Raw genomic sequence first — 26,895 nt, 5'->3', positions numbered from 1 at the left:
GCATCCAAAATAATTTCTTTAACCTTCTGACCTGTGTTCTAAGTGGAGATCATTCTCTGGTAAAATGACTGTATCTCTGTATTGACTTCAGTGGGGCAGTGAGGAGGAAGTGAACAAGCCCACCCTCCTCAGTGTAGTGCTCTTATTCATCATCTTCTTCCCATGTACTCCTTTTCTATAGCCCTAAGAAATAAAGACCAGCTGGAAATAGGAAGATTAGTCATAAAGGGAGCATATTTAGTGCCATGATTGACCTTTAAGATGGTAGGTTTTTAAGGCAGGCATATGATTATAAGCCCTCGGACAGGTTTAATATTTAGCTGACAGAGCTTCCTCCTCCTAGGTCATTCCTGCCACAGCAGTAATGGCATCATTGAGGAAATGAGAAAGGGAGAAGAGAGTCAAGTGGAGGGTTTTATTAGGTAGCATCAGGGAGTAGAACATTAAAGTCTTAAATCTGAAAAAATAAGAATGGCCTATGTGATAGCCAGAAAATTTACCCCAGAAAGCATTTCTCTAAGAGCCCAATTTTGTTGCTTGTTTTATTTCCTGAAGAAAGTCATAGGAAGTTAGATAGTAGAAGAATAGAGCATCTCCATTTTAGTAGGTGGTACACATTTGAAAAGAACGATCCAGCTATTAGCAGAATTTGGACCTGTCAACATCTTTCCAAAATAAACTGTACAGAAAAGAGTGTGTGTGATACTTTTAAAATATCATATAGCTTAAGTATTTCTAGAAAACAGTTGCACAGTAAAACTTTTTGAAGCAAGGAAATGAACATATAAATGGAATTTTTTTCTGTTAAGTTTTTGTTATTTTTTCCCCATGACAGGTTTTAGCTGGTCATTCAGATTATATAAATGATTTGGTATTTGCCCCCAAAGAAGGTCAAGAAATTGCAAGCGTGAGTGACGATCATACATGCAGGTATGTTGCAGATATACAGTGAAACTATTTTGAAAATCAAAAGGGAAGATAGTATAATAGTTAGAAGCCTAGGCTTAGAGTCTTAGATGAGTGATTGGGTGACCCTGGCAGGCCACTGAGCAGCACCAACTTGCTTGAATTATAACTTGCATGATAGTAAACCAGAAGTTTCCTCACTAAGGACTCCCTCTAGAAAGAAATCACTAATCCTGACCCCACTCCCACCCCCAATAAATAAATAAATAGAATATCATGGAAAACTCTAGGAAACAAAAAATATACCACTTAGAATACTGAACATTCCATTTAAGTAAGTAGATAAGCATTTTGTTCAGATTACATACTGACAGGGTAGTTATAAAATGCTAATAGTTCCAAAACCTGTGAATATCACAAATAAAAACATGAAAAGTAGAACAATAGGAAGTGGAGGGAAGATGTAGAAGGGCAAAGGAAGAGGGAAGGAGGGAAGTAAAGTGAAGTGAGAAAGACTGTTATAAAAGAGAACTAATTTAATTCCTGCTTTATACAGTTTTATTGTGGAATATTATTTGATGACAAGATAAATTGTTGAATTAAATATCAAATACTTATTAAATTTGCACTTAAAATGTGAAATTAGCATTAAAGTGTCTTTTTTAGTTTAATATTTTTTGCACTTTCTCCAAATAATTTATCTATTTTCTAATACCATCAGTAGCTTTTCTAGTTGCAGAAATGAGACTATTACTTGTTATGCATCAGATATTGGCATTTTCATGTCAAGAGACTCAAGAGATTTGATGTCATTAAAATTTCTTTCTGCCTGTGTACTTTTATCATGTTTATCAATATAAAATATTTATGAACTGTCCATTATGAAGATGGCATTTTCCTTAGGAAAGACACACGGTCAAGTTGGCCAAAATTTTATCAAGTCCTAAAAAACAAACCTGAAAGCAATATGGTATAAGGTGAAGAAGAATGGATTCAGGGTCCTAAGATCTGTCTTCAGGTTAAACCTCTGCATTTAGGTGCTAAATGGCCTTAGGAAAGACATTGAACTTCTCTGCCTGGATCTTCATCTGTCAGATGGGCTTAATCAGACTTGTACTGGCCACCTCGAAGGGCTGCAGGGAACGTGTTTTGAAAGTTATAAAACTTTATGAGCACTCTGAATGCTCCATGTGTCAAAATGAGGCAGCCTCACTTAAGACAAATACTTAGTTGTCCAGAGGTCAGGCACAGCAAATTGAAGCCTCTAGATTAGCCCCATAGCTGGCAGCCTTGGGGTAAACAAGCCCTCTCTCTCAGGAAAGAAATGATCTGTGAGCACTGACAACAAAGGGAAAGGCTGGAATCTGGTTTTGGGAGATCACGCCCAATGAATTGTGGTGGTTTGATTTGCCAAAAAGGAGGCAGGGAGCATTCATATGGGCTGCTGATGACTATAAAGGCTAAGGCTATTAGCAGGAAAGCCCAAATATGTTGGCAGAGCCACAGGGGAATCAAGCCAGGGATCGGGGGGGGGGGGGGGGAGGAGAAAGAAGTAAACAGCAGATATCACCCCTAGCATCAGCCCCTAGAAGTATAGATGAGACCCAAGAAATAGAAGACAGAGCTGTATGGGGGAGGGGGAGTATCTAAATTTTTTGTGCGACACTACCAATATGCCACACCAACCTGGGGGTGTGTTCTGCTGTCCCAAGGAGCAGAGGTAGAAAGGGCCACCTTTCATGGATGAGCCAGACCCTGCTCCATCCAGCCCCAGGTGGCAGTCATCCATCACAGAGCTTTAGTTTGAATATTAGGGAGACCCTTCTGCACTATAATGGGTGAATGAAAAAAACAAAACAGTAAAGTATTATAGAAGTTTAGCATTGATAGTCCAAATCAGAACCACAGTCTACAACAGCCTGCATAATAGGTTGTCATCTAGCTTGTACTTTTGAGGGTGAGCTCACTCTTCTCTATGAGAAGCGCTTCCAGTTGGGGACTATGCATAAGGAAAGACTTCCTAAAAAATCTGCACCCTGGAACTTCCATGCATTTTTTCTACTTTCTTTGACACAGCAGAGTGTGTTGTTGCCATTCCATAGGAGCCTTCCAGGTATTTGAAAAGAGCTCTCGACCTAGCCCTTCTCCATCCCTCTCCAGATCTAAAGTTTTCTAGGCTTATATATATATATATAATTCTCTAAACCAATTCCTGTATAACTGAATTTTGATACTCATCAACACCTGAAACACCCTCTTTTTCCCATAATATCGCCTGTCAGTACCCCTTCTAAAATGTGGTTCCCAGAACTAAATAGAATAGCCCATATGTGGGTTGACCAGAACAGAATACATTAGAATCATCTCTCTGTTGTAGAAACCATGCTACTTTAATTTTGGCCTTGAATTGGTAACATGAGCTTTTCTGTCCATACCATATCAAACTGCTAAATCCTGCTCAACTTGTCAGTTCTCTAGATGTGCCTCAAGAATCCTACCCTGCTGATTTTTTTTTTAGTCCAGCTATAGGAGTTTACATTTATACCTATTAAATTTCATCTTGTTATCTTCAGTCCTCTGTTCTAGGTTAATGAAATCTTTTGAGATATTAATTTTATCATATCAACATATTAACAATGACTTTCAGTTTTGGCTCCTCTAAAGAAATATCTCTGCCTTCATCCATGTCATTGATAGAAATGTTGGAACATAACATCCTAATGCAAGGTTGAGCTATATCTTTTGATCAGAGGGCAGTACTCAACCATTTCCAAACTAACCATTTCCATCTAATCATTTCATTCTCTCATATTTCCTATAAGGACCTAAGAGCACTTGTTATACGAAATCCAAATATACTATGTCCCCAACATTCTATCTCTGGTAGTTTAACCATAAAACAAAATTAAGTAAGTCTAATATGATCCTTTATTTTTATATAACATGACAGTTTTCAACATAGCATGAATAAATCGTATGCTTTGTCCTTTTTTAAAAAAATCCTTCTCTTTTTTAAAAATTTATTTAATTAATTAATTTGGAGTATTTTTCCATGGTTACATGATTCATATTCTTTCCTCTCTTCCCTCCCTACTCCCTGAGCTAACGAGCAATTCCATTGGGTTTTACATGTATCATTGTTCAAAACCTATTTCCATATTAATATTTGCAATAGAGTGATCAATTAAAGTCAGCATCCCCAATCATATACCCATCAAACCATGTGATCAATCATGTTTTTCTTCTGTATTCCTACTCCCACAATTCCTTCTCTGGAGGTGGATAGCATCTTTCTCATAAGTCCCTCAGAATTATCCTGGATCATTGCATTGCTGCTAGTAGAGAAGTCCATTACATTCGATTGTGCCACAATGTATCCCTCTGTGTACAGTGTTCTGGTTCTGCTCTTGTTGCTCTGCATCAATTCCTGGAGGTCATTCCAATTCATGTGGTATTCCTTCAGTTCACCATTCCTTTCAGCACAGTAGTATTCCTTCAACATCAAATACCACAATTTGTTCAGCCATTCCCCATTTGAGGGACACTCCCTCATTTTCCAGTTTTTTGCCACTACAAAGAGCGCGGCTATAAATAAAAATATTCCTTTTCAATTAATAAATATTTTTTCTCCACTTTAAAAAAGGGGCAAACAAAACCCTTGTACAGTATGCATAGATGAGCAAAACAACTTCTCACATTAACCATGTCCAAAACCTGTATGACTTGTTTCCCTCCTAAATACATTGGAAATCAGAGGTGGGAAGCATGTGTTATCTTTGATCCTCTAGAATTACAGTTGGTCAATGCATCCATCAGAATTCTTGAGCAACATAGCTTAATCTTAGTGAAACTATGCTGGTTCACTATAATCTGTGTAGATGTATTTAACCATTAGAACAAAGCTTATTATGTTGTAATTCTTTGATGTGGATTACCATGTCCTCTCTAGTGAACAAATCTAGTGCCTAATATGCATTACAGATAATGGGAATAGAAATATTTAATTTATTGGGAAAAGGTAAGCCTAATACCTAGTTTATTGAAAGATATAAACAATTTATAATCAAAGGTAATTTCTAGAGCTACATATATTTTCCTTGTATGCAAGGAATAAAAGACTAAAAATAAAAGAATAAAAGAATAAATATCCAATGCAGATATGACACGAAATCATCACTAGTAAGGTGATAAGAGCAATGGACAAAAACAAGTAGTATATAGATATCTTCAAGATGCTGAAAAATGAAAACAGGAGGAGAGCTTTCTCTTCCATGAAAACAAATAATAAAGTTTCACAGGGTGAGACAACATAAAGTGTGGTTTTCATCTGTGGTGTGGTGTTTTCCACACCATTGAAATCATAGATTGCTCTCAGCATCAGAGTATATGTGTTTTCTTATGACTGATAATACCTAGCAATCCATAAACCTATAAAACTATTATGGTTTCTCAAAGATCCCTTTTCTAAATAAAACAGATGAAATTGGAAGTATGGTATAATAGTTACTCTTGAAGTCAGAAGACCTAACTTAGAGGTCAGAATCAAATTACAAACTTAGAACTTGAATGATTTACTCAGTTTCATAATCTGTTAAATCAGGATGATAATCAGTAAACATTTATTAAGTGCCTACTATGTTCAGTGCTGGGGATACAAAAAAACCCTAAAACACAGTCCTTGCCCTCAAAGAGCTTACAATCTAATAGAGCAGGGGTCCCGAAACTACGGCCCGCAGGCCATATGCGGCCCACTGAGGCCATTTATCTGGCCCCCACCACACTTCCGGAAGGGGCACCTCTTTCATTGGTGGTCAGTGAGAGGAGCATTGTGTGTGGTGGCACCACAAAGTGTGGCATCACTCACATACAGTACTACTTCCGGTGACATAATCCTTTGCATGGTGCCTTGTTCTAAGAGTAACTGAACGACAACAAGGCGCTGCACAAAGGATTATGTGGTTGCATAATGGAAGATATCAGCATGGTGAGCAGCGATCTGGGGGAGGGGATTCCACACTGTCCATACTGCTGCCTGGGATAGTGGTGGCAGTGATGGGTCTATGCAAGGTGTGACAGGCTCATTACAGCCAGCCCTGCAGCCTCCACTATCCCAGACAGCCATATACAGATTTGTTCATAGTTTTTTTGTTCGTTTGTTTGTTTTTTTATAATCTGGCCCTCCAACGGTCTGAGGGACAGTGAACTGGCCCCCTGTGTAAAAAGTTTGGGGACCCCTGTAATAGACAACCTGCAAACAAATTATACAATACAAGTGATATACAGGATGAGTAGAAAACAATAGAGGGAAGGCACTGGAATTAAGATGAGATTTTAGGTTGGGAAACCATGGAGGTCAGTAGTTGGAGCAGAGGAAGGAGAGCCTTCCAGGCATGGAGCACAGCCATAAAAAATGCCCAGAGCTCAGAGATGGAACAGCCAGGAGGTCAGTAACACTGAATAGAAGAATACATGGAAAGGAGAAACATGTAAGAAAATTGAAAAGGAAGCAGGGGGCAAGTGATGAAGAGCTTTGAACACCAAATAGAGCATTTTGTATTTGCTCCTGGAGGCAATAGAAAATCACTGGAGTTTATTGAAAGGATGTGGTGGATGACTTGGTTGGGCTTTTAGGAAAATCACTTCAGTGGCTGAATTGAGGATGATCTAGAGTGCAGAAAGACTGGAGACAGGCAGACCCACCAGCAGCTATTGCAATAGTCCTGCTATGAGGAGCCTGCACCAGGGCAGGAGTAATGTTGTAGGAGGGAAGGGTGGTGGTACAACAGTGAGCTTGATAGTTTACAGCAGCTGACTGGAGATGAGAGGTGAGAGATGGGAGTGCAGGATGACTACTAGATGACAGCCCTGGGAGACAATAACACAGGCTACCTTACCAGTTCTTTGTGAAGGTTTTATGAGATCATGCATATGAAGGTACCTGTTAAGCTTCATGTCTAGTTGAAGTATTATAATAATAAGATTGCACAAAAGCCCTACTCTACTCCCTTATTATAGCATGGAGATAACCCCAGATTTTACAAGATGTCTGTGAAATGTAAGCTTCAGTAGGTCCTAGTGGTCTTAAAAACTCAGAGCATAACTGTCCAAGAGGCAGCATGGTGTATTGGATAGAACACTGGACCTGGATTTGAAATTTGAATCCTACCCAGACACTTAGTATATGACACTGGGCAAGTCATATAATTGCTATTATCCTGTTTCCTGATCTGTAAAATGAAGATAGTATTATCTTTATAAGGTGAGCAAAAGCATGAAATAATATGTGTGTGCGTGTGCATGTATGTATGTGTATATATATATATATATATATATATATATATATATATATATATACACACACACACACACATATGAGAGGCTTTAAAAGGCTTTAACTATTACAGTTGCAGGCCTAGTGATGAACTTTGTACCCACTGTCTGAAAACTAGTCTAGCTAAGTTTAGAGAGGCTCAGCCCTGGCTGTCTCTAGAATGAGGGCAGTTTGGCCTATGATCCACTTTGAGAAAAACATTTGCCAAGTGGCTAAGGGCTTGTAATCTGTACTGGTAGGGAGCGTAAGAGTATACACATGAACAAAATTACAAGTCCTTAAGTCTAGTTATGATAATAATACTGGATAAAGCTTGTAAAACTCTCTCTAGCTTGGACTGGGGAACTAAACATTAACTAAACGTTTTAAATAGAATAAGGAGAGAATGACTCTTCTAGCCTGCACTAGTACTGCAGGTTCCCATAAGCAAAAATGCCTACAAATAAATTTTTGTTCAGTGGATTCTGTTAGGATCTTAGAACATTCACAGATGTCATAGGTTCTTCTAATACTTAAAGAGAACAAACTAAGCTTTCAGTGGACAAAGTATTTTCTGATAGGTTATGTCCTTTTTTTCCCCCTTATACCTGTAGTGAACATGAAGGATCATTTCAGAATTGTAGCAATAACAAAGCTCTTATATTGCTAGATAATTGTGGTGCTCACTATGAGGAAATAAATTTAGTGTCTGGAAATACTTTTACCCTAATGCTACTTAATTGATTCAATCTGTGGATGAGGAAAGTTTTCAGAATATGAAATATTGTAGAAGAGGTTTCATAAAAAAAAATTGATCCATCGTTCAGACACTCTTTGGGAGTTTTAATTTTCTTACAGCTTATTAAAGATGAAATCTCAGAGTTGTTAAAGGCTGAAAATCTATTGAAATTCAAACTTGAAAGACATTGTAGGGTATGGTAGTGCAGCATGGCTGCAAAAGTATCCGCTTCTGATGAAAAGTTTATTGATCTTATAAGGCAGTGGAGTCTCTTATAAAGACCTAGATTTGAGGCAGTTAAGTATCTGTGTTACTTTGGACTAGCCCTTTTATTTCTTTAATTTGTCATCAGGCTAGGTCACAAAAGTTTTCCATGATGAATATTCCAAATTAATAGAATTAAGAATAGCACAATTTTAAAATTCAGTGTATATTTTGTGAAAGAGAAAGAAGGATAGGGATCAGACCTGTGATTTCATTGATAAAGGAATTCCAAGATGAGGAAACTCATCAGTTCGGCACATTCTATATAACTTATGGTCTTAGGGAATTGTCTAGAGGATAGACAGGTGAGGTGATTTGGTTGTGATCATGAAGCCAGTAGTAGGCTGGGTTTCTGGCTCCCAGACCAGCTCTATCCACTTTGTGCTTTAGGTTCTAATATATGAATAGATTCTAATAAGTAAAATGAGGTAAACTAACGAACAGCTTATACATCACTCCAGGCCCCCATTTATACAATATAGAATGGATAGCATTAAAGCCCCTGGACTTTAATTGCCAGCTCCAGTTGGTAAAAAGAACCTAAAGAGTTCTTTAACTTCCCTTAAAATGAAAATACTATTAGGGACAGCTAGGTGGCATAGTGGATAGAGTGCCAGGCCTGGAGATGAGAAGACCTGGGTTCAAATTTGGCCTTAGACACTTTCAAGCTGTGTGACCCTTTGAAAGTTCCTTAACCCTAGTTGCCTAGCCTTGCCTTTCTTCTGTTTTAGAATTGGTACCAAGACAGAAGGTAAGGGTTTTTTTGTTTTTTGTTTTTGTTTTAAAGAAAAAAACCACCGTTAGTTTTAGAATCATTTACCCTTACAAATAACATCTTGAAAATTTACAGGAGAAGAAATTATTTCAAGCTTTATATTCAAGTCACATCAGTATTGGGACAGTTTTGGCCCCTTGGCTAGAGTTAAAAAATTACTTCTTCCTTGTGTGTCCACAAGAATAACTGCATTTTCACTGTGCCACATGTGAATTAGCTTAACAAAAAATAAATTACTACTGTCAGTGTAGAATTTTCTGGCATTAAATCTATGTACATTATTAAGAAGTAATATTTAAAAGGGCCCTTCATTTGTGTCTCATACTCTCCTCACATGTTATAACCTAAGTAACCGCATGCTTTGCTTAAGCTTCCATTTTTGAGTCATATATAGCATATATTCTGAATTGATGTTTGCAAATTAAAGAGATTTTACCATATGACTCATCTGAAGACTGTCTCATAAGATAACAGCATATGTGAATCACCAAGCATTTATTAAATACTGAAATCCTCAAGAAATGTTAATTCATTGAGCACTTGTTTTAAATAGGATTTAAGAATCCTAATTAATACATACAGACTTTTCTTTCAGACCACAAAAGGGAGTTACAAGGAGAGACAGAAAGAAATGAGTCTTATGGAACACTTAAGCACTTTAGAATTTGTATAGGCTTTTAAAAAATGAGGCCTCTCTCCTGTTCAACTAATCTCCTTTTATTTCTTCTAAATGATTACTTATTTAAAATCTTTTATTCCTTCCTGCCCTGATAATTATTCTCCTAATCTCCACATTTACAACAGATTACTGAGACTACACTGAGAAAACTAAGATCTTTTGATGGGAACTCTCACAGCTCCTGTCCTCCACTTCTCAAATTTTTCAACAAGGACTCCTACTGGTTCATTTTCTCTAGGTCTTTGTAGAAGAGATGGTAGAGAAAATTCAAATCTGCTCCCTGTGTCTACCCTGCCTTTTTGGCTATTGACTTTTTTTGGACCCAATTATAAAACCATATATTTATCCCTGTTAAATTTTATCTTATTAAATTCAGTTCACCCCTTTATAATCCTGCTTCTCTCTACAAAGAGATAGCTAACCTTTTTAAGAGTGTATTATTTGGAAATTATAGAATATCTCTTCCTTTACCCAAGTCAATAATAAAATCTAAATCAGACAAGGCCAGAAATAGAGATATAGGAGTCAACAGACCTGAGTTCAGATCCCAGTTCTTCCACCTGTCTGTTGTGGCCTTGGTCAAGACCTTAATTTCTCTGTTCCTCACATGCACAATAAAGGAGGCTGGACTCAGTGATCTCCAAGGGCCCTTTCAGCTCTAAATTAATGATTCTGTGACAGACTCCTGTAACACTGCCTTGAAATTGAAGCCAGTCCTATGTCCAGAGGTACTTTTGGGGTCCAGGCATTCAGCCAGTCCCAGATGCACTTGGAGAAGCTAGCACCTGTTGTGTACTCTAGACAGTGCCTGGCTTTTAGCAGGTACTTAGTAAATTCATAGTCTTTCCATCTTGTCCATTAAGAGAAGATAAACTGTATTGTGCTTTGTTGGAATCCAAGTATGCCATATCTGTTGTATCATCCCACTCTATAAGTCTAGTAATACTGTCCCAAAACAGATTTTAATCTGGCAGGACGTCTTCTTGATTAACTGATACTGGCTTTGAACCCTCACCATTTCTTATTTTGAAGTTTACAAATGACTACCTTAACAATTCATCCTAGAATTTAATCAAAATTAGGAAATTAACCCTCTTCTCTTTTTAAAAATTGGGCCATTTGATTCTCTTGTCCTATATAACTACCCCCATTCTCCTGTTTGTCAGAAATCATCAATAAGGATTTGTAAAGCAGTCACATCCATTAAGTCTTAAAATACATGAGGATATTGTTCATCTGGCTGACTAACTTGAAACTATTGAAGATAGCTGATTATTCTCTTATTTATCTCACTTATCTTGAGTTCCAACTGCTCATCTTTTCTCTGAACACTCTTCCCTTCAAATCTAGCTTGTTTCCCACAATGTCTGGATTTTCCCTATTTTATACCACTGGACCCAGGCTTCCAGTGCCCAGAGAGTGTGACTGTCTCTGTGCATCGACTTTTCCACTTAAATATCCTTCACGCACAAGTGTTTTTGTGCACACTCATCTACATCACAGATGAAAGCGCACAAAGACAATCATCATCCTCGGTTACCGAGAGACTACTACTATACTATCTATCCTAAACTGTAATATGGTATGTTTACTTTCAGTCAAAAGTTTTATCTTACCAACCCTTTCTTCATTATTGGTTAGAATTATATCAATAGAGGCAGCTAGGTGGTTCAGTGGATTGAGAGCCAGGCCTAGAAATGGATGGTCCTGGGTCCAAATTTGGCTTCAGATACTTCCTTAAGTGACCCTGGGCAAGTCACATAATCCCCATTACTCAGCCCTTACCACTCTTCTGCCTTAGAACCAATACACAGTATTGACAAGATGGAAAGTAAAGGTGGAGGGGGGGGGTGTAGAAAAGAAAGAAGAATAAAGAGGAATGTAGGAAGACTTGGTATCACTACAATTTCACTTCCCTTGATCTTCACTCAGATGCTGTCCACTATGTTTTGTTCTCTAGTACCTGGATTTCCTTTCTCAAATATATGTTCTTGTTATAAACTGCTATCCACTGGCCATATTTTCCTAGTCTTACCTTTAGAAACAATTATTCCTTATCATAAAATACTATAGCCACATCCTAGACTAATGATAGTGAATTTACCTCCTTGTCTGAAGATTAGTATTTCAGTTTATCAATTTGGTTGTAGAAATTGTCTCCTGTGAATTACTCATCTTCTCTACTGATTTTCTAGTATGATGCCTATTAATCTCTAGAGTAATCAGCTTAATGGATATATGGAAGCAATTTTCTTCCTCCTCTTCCATTTTCTGTTTCCAGCAGATTAATAGTCTCCAGGTAAATGTATTTTTATTCCTTCTATATGATGTACCCCATTCCTATCCAGCTCATTATTCCTATGGCAAAAACTCTCATTCTCAAATTCAGATTTCATTCTTAGACACTATCCAAACCACTTCTCAGATATACTACTTTTTTTTAAAATTAAGTTCCTCCTGTCTTTGGTTTACAACAATGGTGAAAAAATACCAGCTGGGTCCTTGAGATTTTTAATTTCTTTCCCAGGACTTCTCATATTCAGCAACACTCTCAGGGTTCATGCTACATCATCCATTTCCATGGGAATACACCTTGTTCTCCATGTTCAACATAGAGGGGAAATTCTGGTAGAATCTGGGCTGTTCTCCCTAGGAAAGCACTATTTCCCTTCCCTTCTATTTTGCATGTAAGAAACTCTTCTCTGAAAACCAGCTTCATCCTTCCCCTCCCTGTGTGATTAAGGACCTTCCCCTTCAAATTTCACAGAACACCTGGTTTTTCAGCTTTCTAATGCATAGATGGCAAGTACATGCCCCAAGTACAAACCAAACAATTGTAAAATATAATGGGGAAATATTTAACACAATAAATAAAAATATAATAAAACTTAAATCTTACTTAAATATTTAAAACTAAGTCCATATGTGGCTCACAGGGATCCTTATATATGGATTAGTGGCCCCATTTCTATTTGAGTTTACTACTACTACTACTACTACTACAATTTGTGGATATATTATTTACTTTGGCTTTCCAGGTGCTTGTTGTTAATCTGCCTTTAGACTATAAACTCTTTGAAAGTAAATCGTTGGCATAATGTGCCTTGAGAGCAATTGTAGAGCCCTCATGAAAGGAGCAAGTATTCAGGAGAGGAGAGGCAAAAGTGTTGCAGCGGCCAGGAAGGATGAAGAGGCGGGGATAAGCCACTGGATTTAGCCATTAAGATTTCTCCAAAGATGGGCCAAGACTTGAGCAGGTTTGCATGGAACAAGGAAGGAGCCAATGAAAAGGGAAAGAGTGCTGACTAGAGTGGGCCATATGGAGAGAGGCAATCTGCATTTTGGAACAGATCAGTCAGCACAATTCTGTGACTTCCTCCAGGTGTGTAGGAGAGAGTTGTTGGGGGTAATGCAGGGTTAGAATTTGTCATGAACAGTAAAGTAGGGCCGCTAGGTGGTACAGTGGATTGAGAGCCAGACCTAGAAATGGGAGGTCCTAGATTCAAATCTAGCCTCAGACACTTCCTAGCTGGGTGACCCTGGACAACTCATTTTTACCCCCATTGCCCACCCTTTACTGCTCTTCTGCCTTGGAACCAATACTTAGTATTGAATCTAAGACAAAAAGTGAAAATTTTGTAGAAAGGAAAGAAGGAAGTATTAAAGAACTTAATAAAGTTTTAACTAGTTAATGAGTTTAACTAGATTCTCACTTATTTAAAATATGAGAATGGTCCAGATACATTTTGGGATGTCTCAATATGATGTGAAAAGGTGACAGTTATCATATATAACTGACTTAATGACATAAAGACATAAATGACATAAAGAAGAACCAATCTTGTTTTGTCTGTATTTTTTAAAGGGATTCTATGTGTCAAAATGTAACTCTAAAAGCTCTTCAAGCAAATAGTTTCACATGCATATTAAAAACATATAAGAATGCAACAGCAAGGTGAATATAGAGCCAGCCTAAAAATGGGAGGTCTCAGTTTCAAATCTGGTTCCGGACAATTTCTAGCATTGTGACCCTGGGCAAGTCACTTGACTCTTGATTGCTTAATCCTTACTGCTCTTCTGCCTTGGAACTGATACTTAGTATCTATTCCAAAACAGAAGGTAAGAGTTAAAAAAAAATCTGTAACCAATATGACCACAATTGTGTAACTGTTTAGTAATTCACTGAAGGGCAGCATAAAGCAAGATATAAACCAGGAGCATACTTACCTGAAATGTTGGCCATGTCATGGAGAGAGAAATCCAGAGTTCTCTGGGACTGCAGGTGAATTATTTAAGTTTTTTGGAGAGAGAAGTTAAACTTGAGGAATTGTGCAGTGTTTACAATAATCCCAATTTGTTTTCTACCTCAAAAACTCATCTTTAGCACACTGGCATTATATATACATACACACACTATGTGTGCCATTTATATAGTGCTTACTATGGCCGTTCTGCCAAACTTTTTATCATTATTGCCTTGTTTAATCCTCACAACAACCCTGGGAGGTAGGTACTATTCCTATCTCCACTTTACAGTTGAGGAAACTAAGGCAATCAGGTTAAGTGACTTGTCCAAAGTCACACAGATAGTAAGTGCTTGAGGCTGGATTTGAACCCAGGTCTTCCTGACTTTGGACCCCGTGCTCCATCCATAGCCATCTAGATGCCTAAGTAGTAGAAGAGATATATGATATATCTACCCAGATGAATCATAGATCCATCAATAATTGAAAAGACATTAAGTGATTACTGGCACCATGCTGAGCACTGAGGACACAGATACAAGTAAGTAGCCCCTGCCCACAAGGAGTTTAGGTTTTATTAGAGGTGGAGAAGCAGACCCTTTGGGGAGCCAATGCTAGAAGGTGGAGGGACAATCTTGGCCAAGGGCATGACCATATATATGGTTTGGAGTTGGCCAGGAAAGATGTCGGGTTGCCTGGTTCTGAGAAAGAGAAGCTGAGAGTTCAGAGCCCTGGATCCCTGGTGTGGGAGGAGGCCAAGTTCTGATAGCAAGGGAAGGCAACCAGAGGAACCATGGTATGGTTTGTAGCTAGTCAAGTACTGGAATAGTGATCCAGTGCAATGGCACGATTCGGTTAGGATTTATAAGTTAAGTCCAAAAATAAAAATGTTTCCCAATCTCCATAAAATGTGTCTGTGTAACTTTTTGTCCCCACCCCCAAAGTGTGGTAGGCAGGGTCAGTTTACTTAGCACTCATTCTAGAATCTTTTAATTACCATATTAGTACTTAGAGAAATTTAAACTTGACTTCTTTGGATCTCATGTTTTCCAAAAATGGGCTGTGCCAACAAGTCACTTAGTGTCATTCACATAGGGCTTTTGTTTTGGTTTGGATTTTGTTTTTTTTTTCATCTTCTCTGTTGGTGTGAATGGTAAAAGGTGTTTTCCTTTAAAGTTATAACTAATATTCAGCACAGAGTTAAATTTTAGGCTACAAATTGGACTCAGGGTTTTTCTTGGAAATAATGAAATACTAATATTCCCTTTGCGATATTACTGGTAAGTTTATGTTAAAACTTATGTTGCGGAAGAAAATTCTCCTATTTATTCTGAATTCCTTAAAAATGAAATCACTACATGTGATCAGCTTGAAAACTGACCTATGGTATTTCAGTGATGGTGGGATTATATTGATTTTTTGAGGTCCCCCATTACCCGTGCTAAACTACAAATACAATTCAAAACACAGTTCAGAGTTTATCAAGTACCTATTGTGTATTGAGATCATGGGGAAAACAGTTTAGGATACAGGCAAGGGCCTTGCCCTCATGGGGCTTAGTTTGATCTAACACAGACCCAGAAAAGTAGAACACACGAGGATATTGTAGAGGTGGCAAATTTTTCAATATCCTCATCTTTTCAAAAATAGATCCAATATGAAAAGATGTAAGGTTTGTCTATACAAATTAAATCATGTTAGTGATTCTTCTGTACACTGGCCTCAGATAGCTTCTCACCTGTATATAAATAAACTTTGCTTCACAACCTTGCTTTATATCTATTAGCTGTTTTCACAGAGCATCGATTAATCCTTTTCATGCAATTCCAAGAACCTGAACTGTTGGTCCTTATTATTTCTAACTTTATTTTAAAATTCTTAAGTGATTCTTACTTCCCTCAGAATGTCATAAAAGTTGTCTCAGAAGTTTGAGTTTAACATTTAAAAAGTATCCATCCTTTTATAGAGAGATATATTGTCTTCAAAATGTTCAGTTTTAAAAATTAAATGCCCAAATGGAATTCAGAGGTATTTTTCCCTGAAATTCTACCTAGATTATTTTTCACATCGCATGGTTGTAGTGTTGGTTTTGCCATTTAGGAATAAAAAAGATATATCAAATGTAATTATCCCTTATTTGGGACCCTTATTTTTATCTTAAAGTAAAATTGCTTATATTTCCTAACTGCCCTATTATAAATAAAGGTTGCTTGCCTAGATATGTATGTCACTTTTCTAGATACTCATCAAACGCTTTTTTAGTGTAATCTTTGTCCTTTAGGAGTCTATTTTTAGAAGTTCATCAACATTCATTAAGGAACTTTTGAAAGCACATAATTTAACAAACATTCTTTTTTTGTTGTTATGGCTTTTTGCCTCATCAGTTTCAAAGCAGTTTATAGATAACCTAGAAGGCTAATTAATCTAGCTCTGCCCTTTCTAGCCTCCCTAGTGCACTCTAGGAGAGTGTTAGCACATGCCCTGCTAATTCCATGTTTTTGATTATACTCTTATTCCCAACTAGAATTCTTTCTTAGTCTCAACTTATTCATATCTTCCCATTCATCAGTGTTCTGCTCAGCCATGCCTCTTTAATGAAGCCTCTGTTTACTCTAACGAATACCTTTCTTTTCCTCTTCTGAACACTTTCTGTGGTTATTCTCTAATTGCTTCAAGTGTATTATGGAACCTAAGGCATATTTTACAGGAAAAGGTCATGTGAAAAGAAGTCTAAAAACCTCCCTTTGTTACTGCCTAATAGGATCCTCTTTCCAGGCTCTCCCTCTCTCCCAGGCTACCCACCACAGAGCTACTGAATTGATGTTACTAAAGCACAGGTCTGACCTCATTACTCCCTTGCTCAAAAAGCTTCAGTGATTCCCCTGTGCCTCGAGGATAAAATTTAAACTCAAAAGTCTCCTACATGCTAGCTCACACTGTCTTTCCTACTGGATTTCATATTAATCCTCCCACTCACACACACTATTTTTCACCCAAACTGGCCTATTTGCTGTTCTCTGCACAGTAACATGTCCCTTATCTCTGCCTTTTCAGGAGCTATGTCTCCCCAATCCTATCCTTGAGGGGATGTTCTCTTTCTCACTTGTTATATTTTCTAGCTCCCAGAAAAGCTCAGCTCACACCTTACTTCTTCCTACATAGATTTTCCTGATTCCCTCAGAGTACTTCCCCACTTCACCCAAAAACTGCTTTGCATAGATTTTGTATTTACCTCTATATCCTGTTGTTTCCCTAATGTGGGTAGACCTTTAAATGTTTATTGAATTAAATTGAATAGTACTCTAGTATTTTTATTATCAAGGAGAGTGTCAAAGCTCAGTGATGATAGTCTTATTGAAGAAATAGAGCTCTCTCTCTCTCTTTTTTTTTTTGCACAGAGCTCTTGGCACATACTAGATATTCGTGAATCTTTCTTAATTGTCATCTGAGTAAAGAAGGAAATAGATTTGCTTTTCACAATTAGGATCACATGAGCTGACAAGATGTTGGGAAATAGTGAAAAAAGGCATGTGGTATGAGGCCATATTATGTACTGGCATTATTGGAAAACATGGAGATGTGCAGAGAAATCTCTTTCCCTGACCACCTCCCTATTCCATTTATTCCTTTAGCTATTGGAGGAAGTAACAGTCCATCCTCCCGTGAAACTCTCCAGTGTGGCCCTTAACCACTTTGATCATATCTCCAAACTATTACTTACCATATTTTATTGTGCATTACAATTCATCAAACAACCTATTTCTTTCACAAGGGTCATGTTTTCTACCAGTTAGAGAAGCCAAGTGGATACAGATGTGTCAGTTAATACCATCCATTTTCCTTTTGTCCACATTGACAAAAACATTTAGTAGCAGAAATTTCCTTTTACTGTGAACTCCCAAGCAGATAATTAGCCAGCCAGAAATCAAGAACAATGGAATAAAAAGAAAAAGATCCTTCTTTGGAATCTACAAAAGGAACTTCACCCTCTACTAATTATCATTTTTTAAAAGACTTCTCAATATCTAGGATTTTGTCAATATTCCAGTACTTAATTTGCATAATACCTTTTATCTCTTGAGTATATGATTTTCAAAGAAGAGGGTAGTGGCAGAGTGGAAAAGACAGCAGAGACCATTTTATATACACAAAAATCCTGTTTACACCGAAGTGAAATTAAGCAATAATTTTCACAGATAGCTCTACCCAACTAGAAGCAAAGTAGACTTCAGCTCTCTCCAGAAGTAACCTTGGAGATCAGCAAGTTTAACTCTTAAAGTTTCTTTCAGCACTAATATTTCTATAAGCCTGCATCTTATTTCACCACAGGAACAATTTGGCCAGAAGTCCAAGAGTCATGTCTAGTATTCAAAGATTTTTATACTCAATGGAAACATTTAAGTAGATAGAGTTACTTATTTCATGTAGATCTTTGACCACTGTAGTTGAACCCATTGGTTTCTGCCAGCACAGAGTTGATTCTCTGTTCAGCAGTGAAGCCTTTGCCCTTGGGTGTGCTGTTTCTAGTTCACCTATTAAGAGTTGAATCTAGCAGCAATACAGAATCTGGGCTTATTCAGACCTATTCTTTACAATCATATGCCTAGAATCTCTTTCACAGAGGACATGTAGCTCACTTTCTACTTTGGATTTTGCCTGCTGTTAAAGCTATGTAAAACCCAAACAGTTAACTACTTTTCCCTAACCAAGGAAAGTTTTAAAAAGAGCATTCTTGCATTGGTATGAGAATAAGTGACCCATTCTCAGAATGGAGTGGATTGCAGGGGAAAAATTTAGCAGGGGGCAAGATGAAGAAATTTAACAACTTCCCAACTCTTAAGTTAGATATTCAAAATGTGGTTTCATTTTTTTGGTTTGAAATGAATCCCAGAATATCAGACACACCCATAGTCAAATGTAAGTACAAAAACACAGTCTAAAGCCAAGTATAAATGATTTTTGGATTATCTGCCATTTTGTATTATCCTTGCCTCTATTTGTAGGAATATTCAAGAGTCAGTTGAATTTGGTTAACAACAAACAAGCAAATATTCCAAGAAGCCATTTGAAATGGCTATATGTTTTTGGCAACATTATCAAACAACATTCTCATGAAGACTTAAAACTAAAATTCATTGTTTTTCCTCTAAACATACCCTTTCTTCTTGCCTCCCTGTTTCTGTCAAGATTACCCTCATTCTCTCCAGTCATGCAGGTTTACCAGGCCTGAAGTCAGGAATAGTCATCTTTATGCACCTAAATCCTGCTGACAACTCTTCCTAGCTGTATGACCTTGGGCAACTCACTTAACCCCAATTGCCTAGTCTTTACCACTCTTCTGCCTTAGAACTGATCCTTAGTAATGATTTTAAGACAAAGGGTTTAAAAATGTTTATCATAATCATAATATCAAATCATAATAATATCATAAATCATAAAATAGAGAGAACAAAGCAATTAAATATAGCTATAAGAGGACTAGCCCACACCTCTCAACTCTAATTAATGTAGTTGCTAAATGTTCTATGCTCCAAAATCTTGATTAAATGCGAACACCTCTGAATTATAGAATCAATGAATCAGACATAAGCCAGTTATAAGTCCTCAACTGATTTGGGAGGAATGAAGGAATATGGGTTAAATAAAAAAACAACACACAGGAAATATACTGGGATTGATTAAAAGAATTAGACACTTAGCTAGATGGCGTAGTGGATAGACCTCCATGCATGGATTCAGGAAGATGAGTCTTCTGAGTTCATATTCAGCCTCAGACACCTACTAGCAGCATGACTGGGCAAGTCACTTAATCTCCATTGCCTAGCTCTTACTTCTGTTCTACTTTAGAACCAATGCAAAGTACTGATTCTAAGATGGAAGGTATGAGTTTTTAAAAAATATCCTCAACTTCCAAATAATTTTGATTTGTAAGTTTGTGATTTAGAACTCATTTTTCCATAATAATAGTGTTGTGATGATCAGAGCAGGACACAAATGCCCATATAGCCCATAATGTGCCTGAAGTTAACCACTTTCTGTGGGAAGGTGTATTCAGAGTTGAATGTTAGGAACATATTTCCTTCCCTCCTTCCCCATTCCCTACTTAAAAGAGCTCCTATTTCTATCATATTTATCCTAGAAAGGTCTGGGACTGCCTGCCACTATGAATCCCCCAAGCGGCATGTCAGTGTTCCAGGTTGCTATATCTCAGATCTGAGGATACCAGGACAGGCCTGCCCACTTCACTGAACAATTCTTTCAAAATATGGAATTAGCATGGCTTCTCAGGGCACCTTGAGATTAGATCTGCTACTCTACCCTCCCACAGGCATCAGATTTTGAGCTTTTCTAAGCTTCCACCAATGTGGAAATCTACAAGGGGCAAGCATAGCCAGGTAGAGTTAGGGTGTCAGGAGGTCTTGCCCACGTGCAGGTATCCATTGAATGTGGGTGTAACAGCAAGGTGCTGAGCTTTCTCTGGGTTTGAGCTTTCGTCACCCTACTTTGTGACTCTAGGCCCTTCTATCCCACACAGCTCCACACCAGAGTTCTTCCTCATTACTGCTACCACCTTTTTACTAATTTTCCCATTGCTCTTCCAGGGGAAACTGAGTCAAAAGACTAAAGGATGGTGAATGTTATCTTAAGCCCAATCATATTGTCAACCAGCAAATATTTACTAAGCACTCACTTCTTTGCCAGGCCCTGAGGATACAAATAAAATGGTGCAACTGTCCCTGCAGAGCTTACCTTTTCCCAGGGAGACAAATCTGTAAGATCTGAACCTTGGTCCTCTTTCCACTGGGCCTCACACACTGTTTTTCTCACTCAGCTTGATGCCCCTTGAATAGGGCAGCTACTCTTCCCATTGTATAGGTAACAGACTGCAGTTAGGTGAAGCTGGCATAGTAGTACATTCAGAATTAGACTCCAAGGCTAGTGGACTTCCTGTTAGTCTCCCATAGGTTTTCTCCCTTTGTTTTCATAAAGATCAAGCATGCTCAGCCTGCATTAATATAATTACATCTCCAAGAATATGCACAGCTCAAACTAAGTCCACTTTTCCTTTGTTATAAAACGCACCCATTTACCAGATAGGCAGCTAGAGTTAGCAGTAGAGTTTGAGCGAAGGATTCAGAGCTACCCAACCCAAAAGCTTACTAAGCATAGAGAAAAAAGATATTTAGGGAGCAGCTTTGTTCTGCCACCCAGCCATCCACCAACTCATCACTTGTGTGCTATGAAAGTCATGGTGCCAGCACCCGAGAACATCTCTGATACATTTAGCCTGTAATCCATCTAGGATGTTAGTTAACATTGTCAGTTTGGGGCAGCAGGGAGGGAGTGAGGTGGGTCAGGGTTTCAGAAATCCTTAAAAGGGACCTGCCCTAGGAGTTGAGGCAGACATATGATTTCTCCTACAACCTGTGAACATTCATAAATAAACCAATTTCATTCCTTGTTGTCAGCCTGATTTTACTTGAAAACCTATCAGTATGAACTTTTTAGGATTCAAAATTATTCCATGACCAAACAGAGGTTTTGAATCACACTGTCTGCATACTTCTAAGGAGATGTAATGACATTTAAGAGGTTTGACCATCAAGGCCATTGTGGTTAATTCCTCAACCTGGCCAAAATCACAACACCTTTTTTCCTGCCAACTCTTGAAATCTTTAAGAAACTGTGGCTAGTTGTTGGGTTGTTTTGTTTTGTTTTAAACTGCTTTCACAGTTTTATAATGGCTCCATTTGAACATTCTTTACTCTTGAAAAACAATCATCGATGTCAAAATTTGTCCTTCTTTATTTGAATCTATTAGCATAATTTGCATGTAAGAAAGTTGAATAATGGCAAAACTAACTTTGTTTAAAATTGCCCATTTTTTTATTTTTACTAAGACCAATTAGATGTTCTGTGTGCTAGGCACTGATGTTACAAGTACAAAAAATGAGTAATCCCAATTTGGGAAGCTTCAGCTTTTTTTCTGATGAGGAAAACAAGTGCATATAAAAATATATATGACGTGCAGCATAAATATAAAGCAAAAAACAAATTTTATAATTTTTGTATTTTAGAAATAGTTTCAGTTGGGTCAGAAGTTACCTGAGAGAGTCATGTAACTTAACAATCATAGAGTATTAAAGCTAGATAGGACAAGATCATCCCAGCCCATCATCACAGGACTTTGCCCTAGGAGAGGGAAGGAAGACTCAGGTCCTGACCTGTAAATACAAGTGTACATATCATATCATTTTCTGCACACTCAGTGAGAACCCCTAACACACTTATCTAGTCTAGCAATAACCCCAATGTACCCCTGGCATTCACAGAACACAGGTCAGGAAATGAAGGCCTAGAGAAGGAAAATTGACCTAGTTTCTTGGGGGAGTTCTAGACTTTGCTTGACTATTTTCTGCTTTTGTAAACAATGGAAAAGGCCTACTCAAGAGAGAATGGCTGTCAGATCAGTTCATCTACAGACAACATTTATTTATTTATTTATTTGTTTGTTTGTTTGTTTGTTTTTTGGGGGTACATGTGATTTTTTATTAAAGCAATTCCAGAAAAAATAAAATTAACAACTGGAGCTCTGGCTGAAATACATCCAACAACATGATCTTTTGAGGACAAGATGAAGTAATTTTTCTACTTTTATGAATGATTCTGCACTGCCATTAACATTTAGCATTAGTCTTTAACTCTCAAAATGATACATAATTTTTATCCTAAAACGTGAAGCATTTTCATTTATTCTATGACAATTTCTCTTATGGTCTAATGTTCTATCAGCTACACTACCCAAAGAATCTGGATTCAGGAAGTCTGAATTCTATCTCTTATCAATACAGTTCCTTAAAACAAAAACAAAAAAATGAAAAACACAACCATGTTAATGAATAAGTTTTTGAACAATAATGAATTAAATTTCTAGGCATCTTGAATGTGCACCACAAAATGATTAAATTATAATTCAATTTTTTTTTTTTAGTCATTTCAGTCCTGTCCAACTCTCTGTGGGCCAATACAGACAACATTTAAATGGAAGAAGCACTTGCTATTTTGAGAAATAGAGCATCATGGGGCAAGCACCCACCCCACAAGGTTATTATAAGGATCAAATGAGATAGCTAAATACAGTGCCTGGCTCATAGTTGGCTTTTTGAACATTTTATTTTCCACATTTAAGTATTATTTATTCCTGTATCTTAGAAAAAAATTTTTTAAGTTTCTTATAAGCTATATTTTTTCCTTTGAATTGAAGTCAAATTGATTTAGATAATACAAAACACATTCCTGATTTGGTGACTTTTGATTATTTAGATTTTTAAATACATATAAAACAAGGGCAGTTGAGTGGCTTAGTAAATAGAACTCCAGGCTTAGAGACAAGAAATCCTGGTTCAAATCTGGCCTCAGACACTTCTTAGCTATGTGACCCTGGGGAAGTCACTTAATTCCCATTGCCTAGCCCTTATTGCTCTTTTGCCTTAAAATCAATAGAGTATTGATTCTAGGACAAAAGGGAAGGGTTTTTTAAAAAATACATATAAATAGATGCTCATAAATATAAAAATGTAATCTAATTATAATGCAAAAGAAGAAAAATTAGTTCCAAATTCCCTTTCTAATAAGTAGTACAGAAAAGCTTTGCCTTTTGCTTTCCCTGAAAGTTCATTAGACTGTCAGGAGGCAAGGTCAAGTTAGGTGTCTAAATTAAATGCCTAATTGTGCCATTGTGCCACCCTTACGGAGGATAGGAAAACACACAATGAACATATGAACATAGTTATAAGTTCCACACATTTTTCTGACTACCTAGCAAGAACTATCAGGAAAATTAAATCTAGAAGCAGTGAGAGTCAACCTAGAAATGGGAGGTCCTAGCTTCATATTTGGTCTCAAAAACTTCCTAGCTGTGTGACCCTGGACAAATCATTTAACTCCCAATCCCTAGCCCTTACTACAATTCTACCTTGGATGGAAGATAAGAGTTAAAAAAAAAAAGAATTACATACTTTACACAGTCTCTATAGCTAATTAATTCTGATAATTGTAGCCTAATTTATTGTCTTTTTCATGTTTGGTCTTAAGTTATACAACCACTGAAATCTGTTGAATTAAGCATATATTTGAAAACCAGAAGTCATCTTATCCCAAAGAAGTAGGGGAAGCCAAGAGAGTTGTTATTAAGTATTGCTTGGTGTTAAATTGAGATGTTTTTGGAGGTGAGGGTATGGGTTTTTTCTAAGTGCAGGTAGCATAATGATCAGATATGCTATTTGAGAAAATAAGTTTCCTTAATTTCTTGGCTGGAATTGATAAAATACTGTTATCCTTATTCTATAACTTCCACATCTTGCTTTCCCTTTGAAAGAGGGGTAAAATCCTGGTTTATACTTGTGTTTTACATAATAATTAACATGTAAAATCAACTGCATATTAGAGTGGAATCAAGTGAATGAGGGTTTTGAACCGATCTCTTGAGGATTCACTAAATATGCAAAGCAAAATTTTATTATTTCAGTAGAAATAAAATAGATGCTAGTGTAGCATTTTATTTCTTGCTTCGTTTTATATGTATGTCTAATAAATGTAGCTGTTATATTGCCAAGCCCAACAACCTTGTAATGCAACAAAATCATATTTTTCCCCCTATACACTAAATGTAGTTGGGAAACAATTTATTTTATTTAAATGGATCTAAATGCCACAGTGGTGAAAGTCTGCATCTAATCTACTTGGTCAATTAGATATCCTTTTTTTTTTAAAAAAACACTTGAATTAGTTTTTAAGTGAATATTTGATTTTCAAACATTACAAATGGTCGTTTTTTTGCTAAATACATTTTCTTTCAAATTACTTTTTTCTTGATTTTTAAAATTGCTTTAATAAAAAATAAAGTCCCATAATGAGATAATCAAAAGAGTCTAGAAGCAAAATTCAATGAAAGATACTGTAGCACAAATAGAAAAGTATATCATTACTCAGATGAGTCATAAAAGGAGAATCTTGTGACCACTCTGCTGACCACTTACTCATTCTTTGACTTCCCTTTCCCATGTCAGCATTGTTTCTCCTTTCTGTTCAAGTGAGGGAGGGAAGGAAAAAGGGAAAGAACTAAGCTTTTAATCATCTAATAATGTGCCAGGCACTGTGCTAATGTTTTAGAGTGATCCTTACAGCCATCCTGGGAAGAAGGTGCTATCATTATCTCCACTTAGAGCTGTAGGCAGACAGAGGTGAAGTGACTTGTCCAGGATCTCCCAGAATGTGGCAGAGGCCAGATTTGAACTCAGCTCCTCCTTACTCAAGGCCAGTGCTCTATCCACTGTGCCACTGGGCTGCCTACAAATGGAAAACATTGAGCTTGGGAAACTTTATGGTATAATAATTAAAATGGGTTTTACAAATATAAGAATTTTTTTAAATTGTTGTAGTTGCCATTTATAAAAATTAACTCAAGTCACAAGGCTGTTTGTAGCTTTATTTTAGCAAGGTAGAGATAGTCAAGGGGGAAATGTAGGAAGGAGGTATAAAATATTCCTTAGATAAATACCCTAAGTCCAGATCCAAAGAGACCAAAGAGAATGTCCCACCAAAGACAGAAGAGCCAAAGAGCCAGTGTCTCAGGCCAAGGTCTCCTCAACCCAAGCGAGTCACTGAAGCTGAACTCCTCAAGTCACCAACACGGAATCCAAGGCAGACTTGAATGCCTAATCAAGCTGAGCCCAACCAGACTGAGCCACCAAAAGACTAAGCCGCCAAAAGACCCCAAGGGACCCAGAGGCTCCCTCTTACATTCAGTTTTCTCCACCCATCAGCTCCTCCAGTCACATCTCAGGAATCAATCGTAGTTTCTTAATTTTCTGGGCACTGCTTGGGCGGTGCCTATGGGAATCCACCTCCAGTCCTCTTAGGGTGTGAACTTTTATCAAAAGGATCCTCCAGTTCCTGACTGATTAAGTTAAAAGAGTGGAGCACTCCAAGTACTTGATTGATTAAGTTAAAATAAAAAAATTCCCTTTCACAATGGGAATGAAAGGAAAAATTAAAAAAAAAAACTAAATAAATTCCAAGAAACTAGTCTTTTAAGAAAGTCACCTAAACCACCAATTGATGGTATCTATAGCAATGTAGTTACTTCTGGGTTATTAATACATCCTGTTCCTAGGGCCAAGTTCAGTGCCTAGTAAGCATTTAATAAATGCTGACTGATTGATCATTAGACATACCCCTTCCTTGTAGTCCATCTCTATGGTGGATCCAAAGTTGATTTTCTGGGGTACTTCCTCAGTTCATCTGTATTTTCTCATCTAGTACAACTCTTGTTCATGTCTTCCCATAGAGTCCACCCATCAGGCTATATTTAGGTCCTTTAAGATGAAATGGGCACTGGTGCAGCACACTGGCTGGCTATCTGTTATTTTGGCATGCCATTTCCACTCTGCTTATTACACGTTTATTATTATATACTACCATTATACGTATACAAAATTTCTACCTCAGAGATTCCTTTTCTTTTACAAGCAAGGAAGTTATTGGAACAGGCCCAATTCTGTTTGGTCACCACTCCTGAGTTCTCCTTGGAAAAAAATTGTAACAAAGGGGCTAAGCTGGTGGCAGCAGCAGTAAAAGGAGAGGAGAGCTAAAGCAAAAGAATCATAAATATGAACAGTCGTTTGTCTAGGATGGTCAGAGAGGTCAAGGGAATACCAAGTAAGTGGCCCTTGACCTCAAGGAATTCAATTTTGCCAATCCTTGTTGGAAGCTACTGCATAATTACATGTTGTTATTTTGAAAATAGGAGCTCTGTCTTTGCAGCTCCATCGATGGAAAATATAACATGAACTGACTGTAGGAATTACAGCCTGTTTAGTCTAGTGATACTCAGCTCCTGGAAACTCCAGAATATAACCCACAGTATAGAAAGTAATTAGCTTTAAAGTTATTGCCATGTCACAGTGCCAAGATAAT

General features: G+C 37.3%; 1 protein-coding gene across 3 annotated transcripts in view; it reads left to right on the top strand.

Moving 5' to 3' along the window:
- The window catches only part of NUP37 (nucleoporin 37), a 52,167-nt gene that overhangs the window by 13,702 nt on the left and 11,570 nt on the right, over window positions 1-26,895 (top strand). For all 3 annotated transcript variants that reach the window (XM_001365526.3, XM_007503327.2, XM_016425820.2), the window contains one exon: window positions 836-930. In XM_001365526.3, coding sequence (XP_001365563.1) covers window positions 836-930 — 95 coding nt within the window. The remainder of the gene's footprint in view (window positions 1-835; window positions 931-26,895) is intronic.

Source organism: Monodelphis domestica, chromosome 5, assembly GCF_027887165.1.
Source record: "Monodelphis domestica isolate mMonDom1 chromosome 5, mMonDom1.pri, whole genome shotgun sequence".
Classification (NCBI taxonomy): Eukaryota; Metazoa; Chordata; class Mammalia; order Didelphimorphia; family Didelphidae; genus Monodelphis; species Monodelphis domestica.
This window is presented reverse-complemented; position numbering and strand designations above follow the sequence as displayed.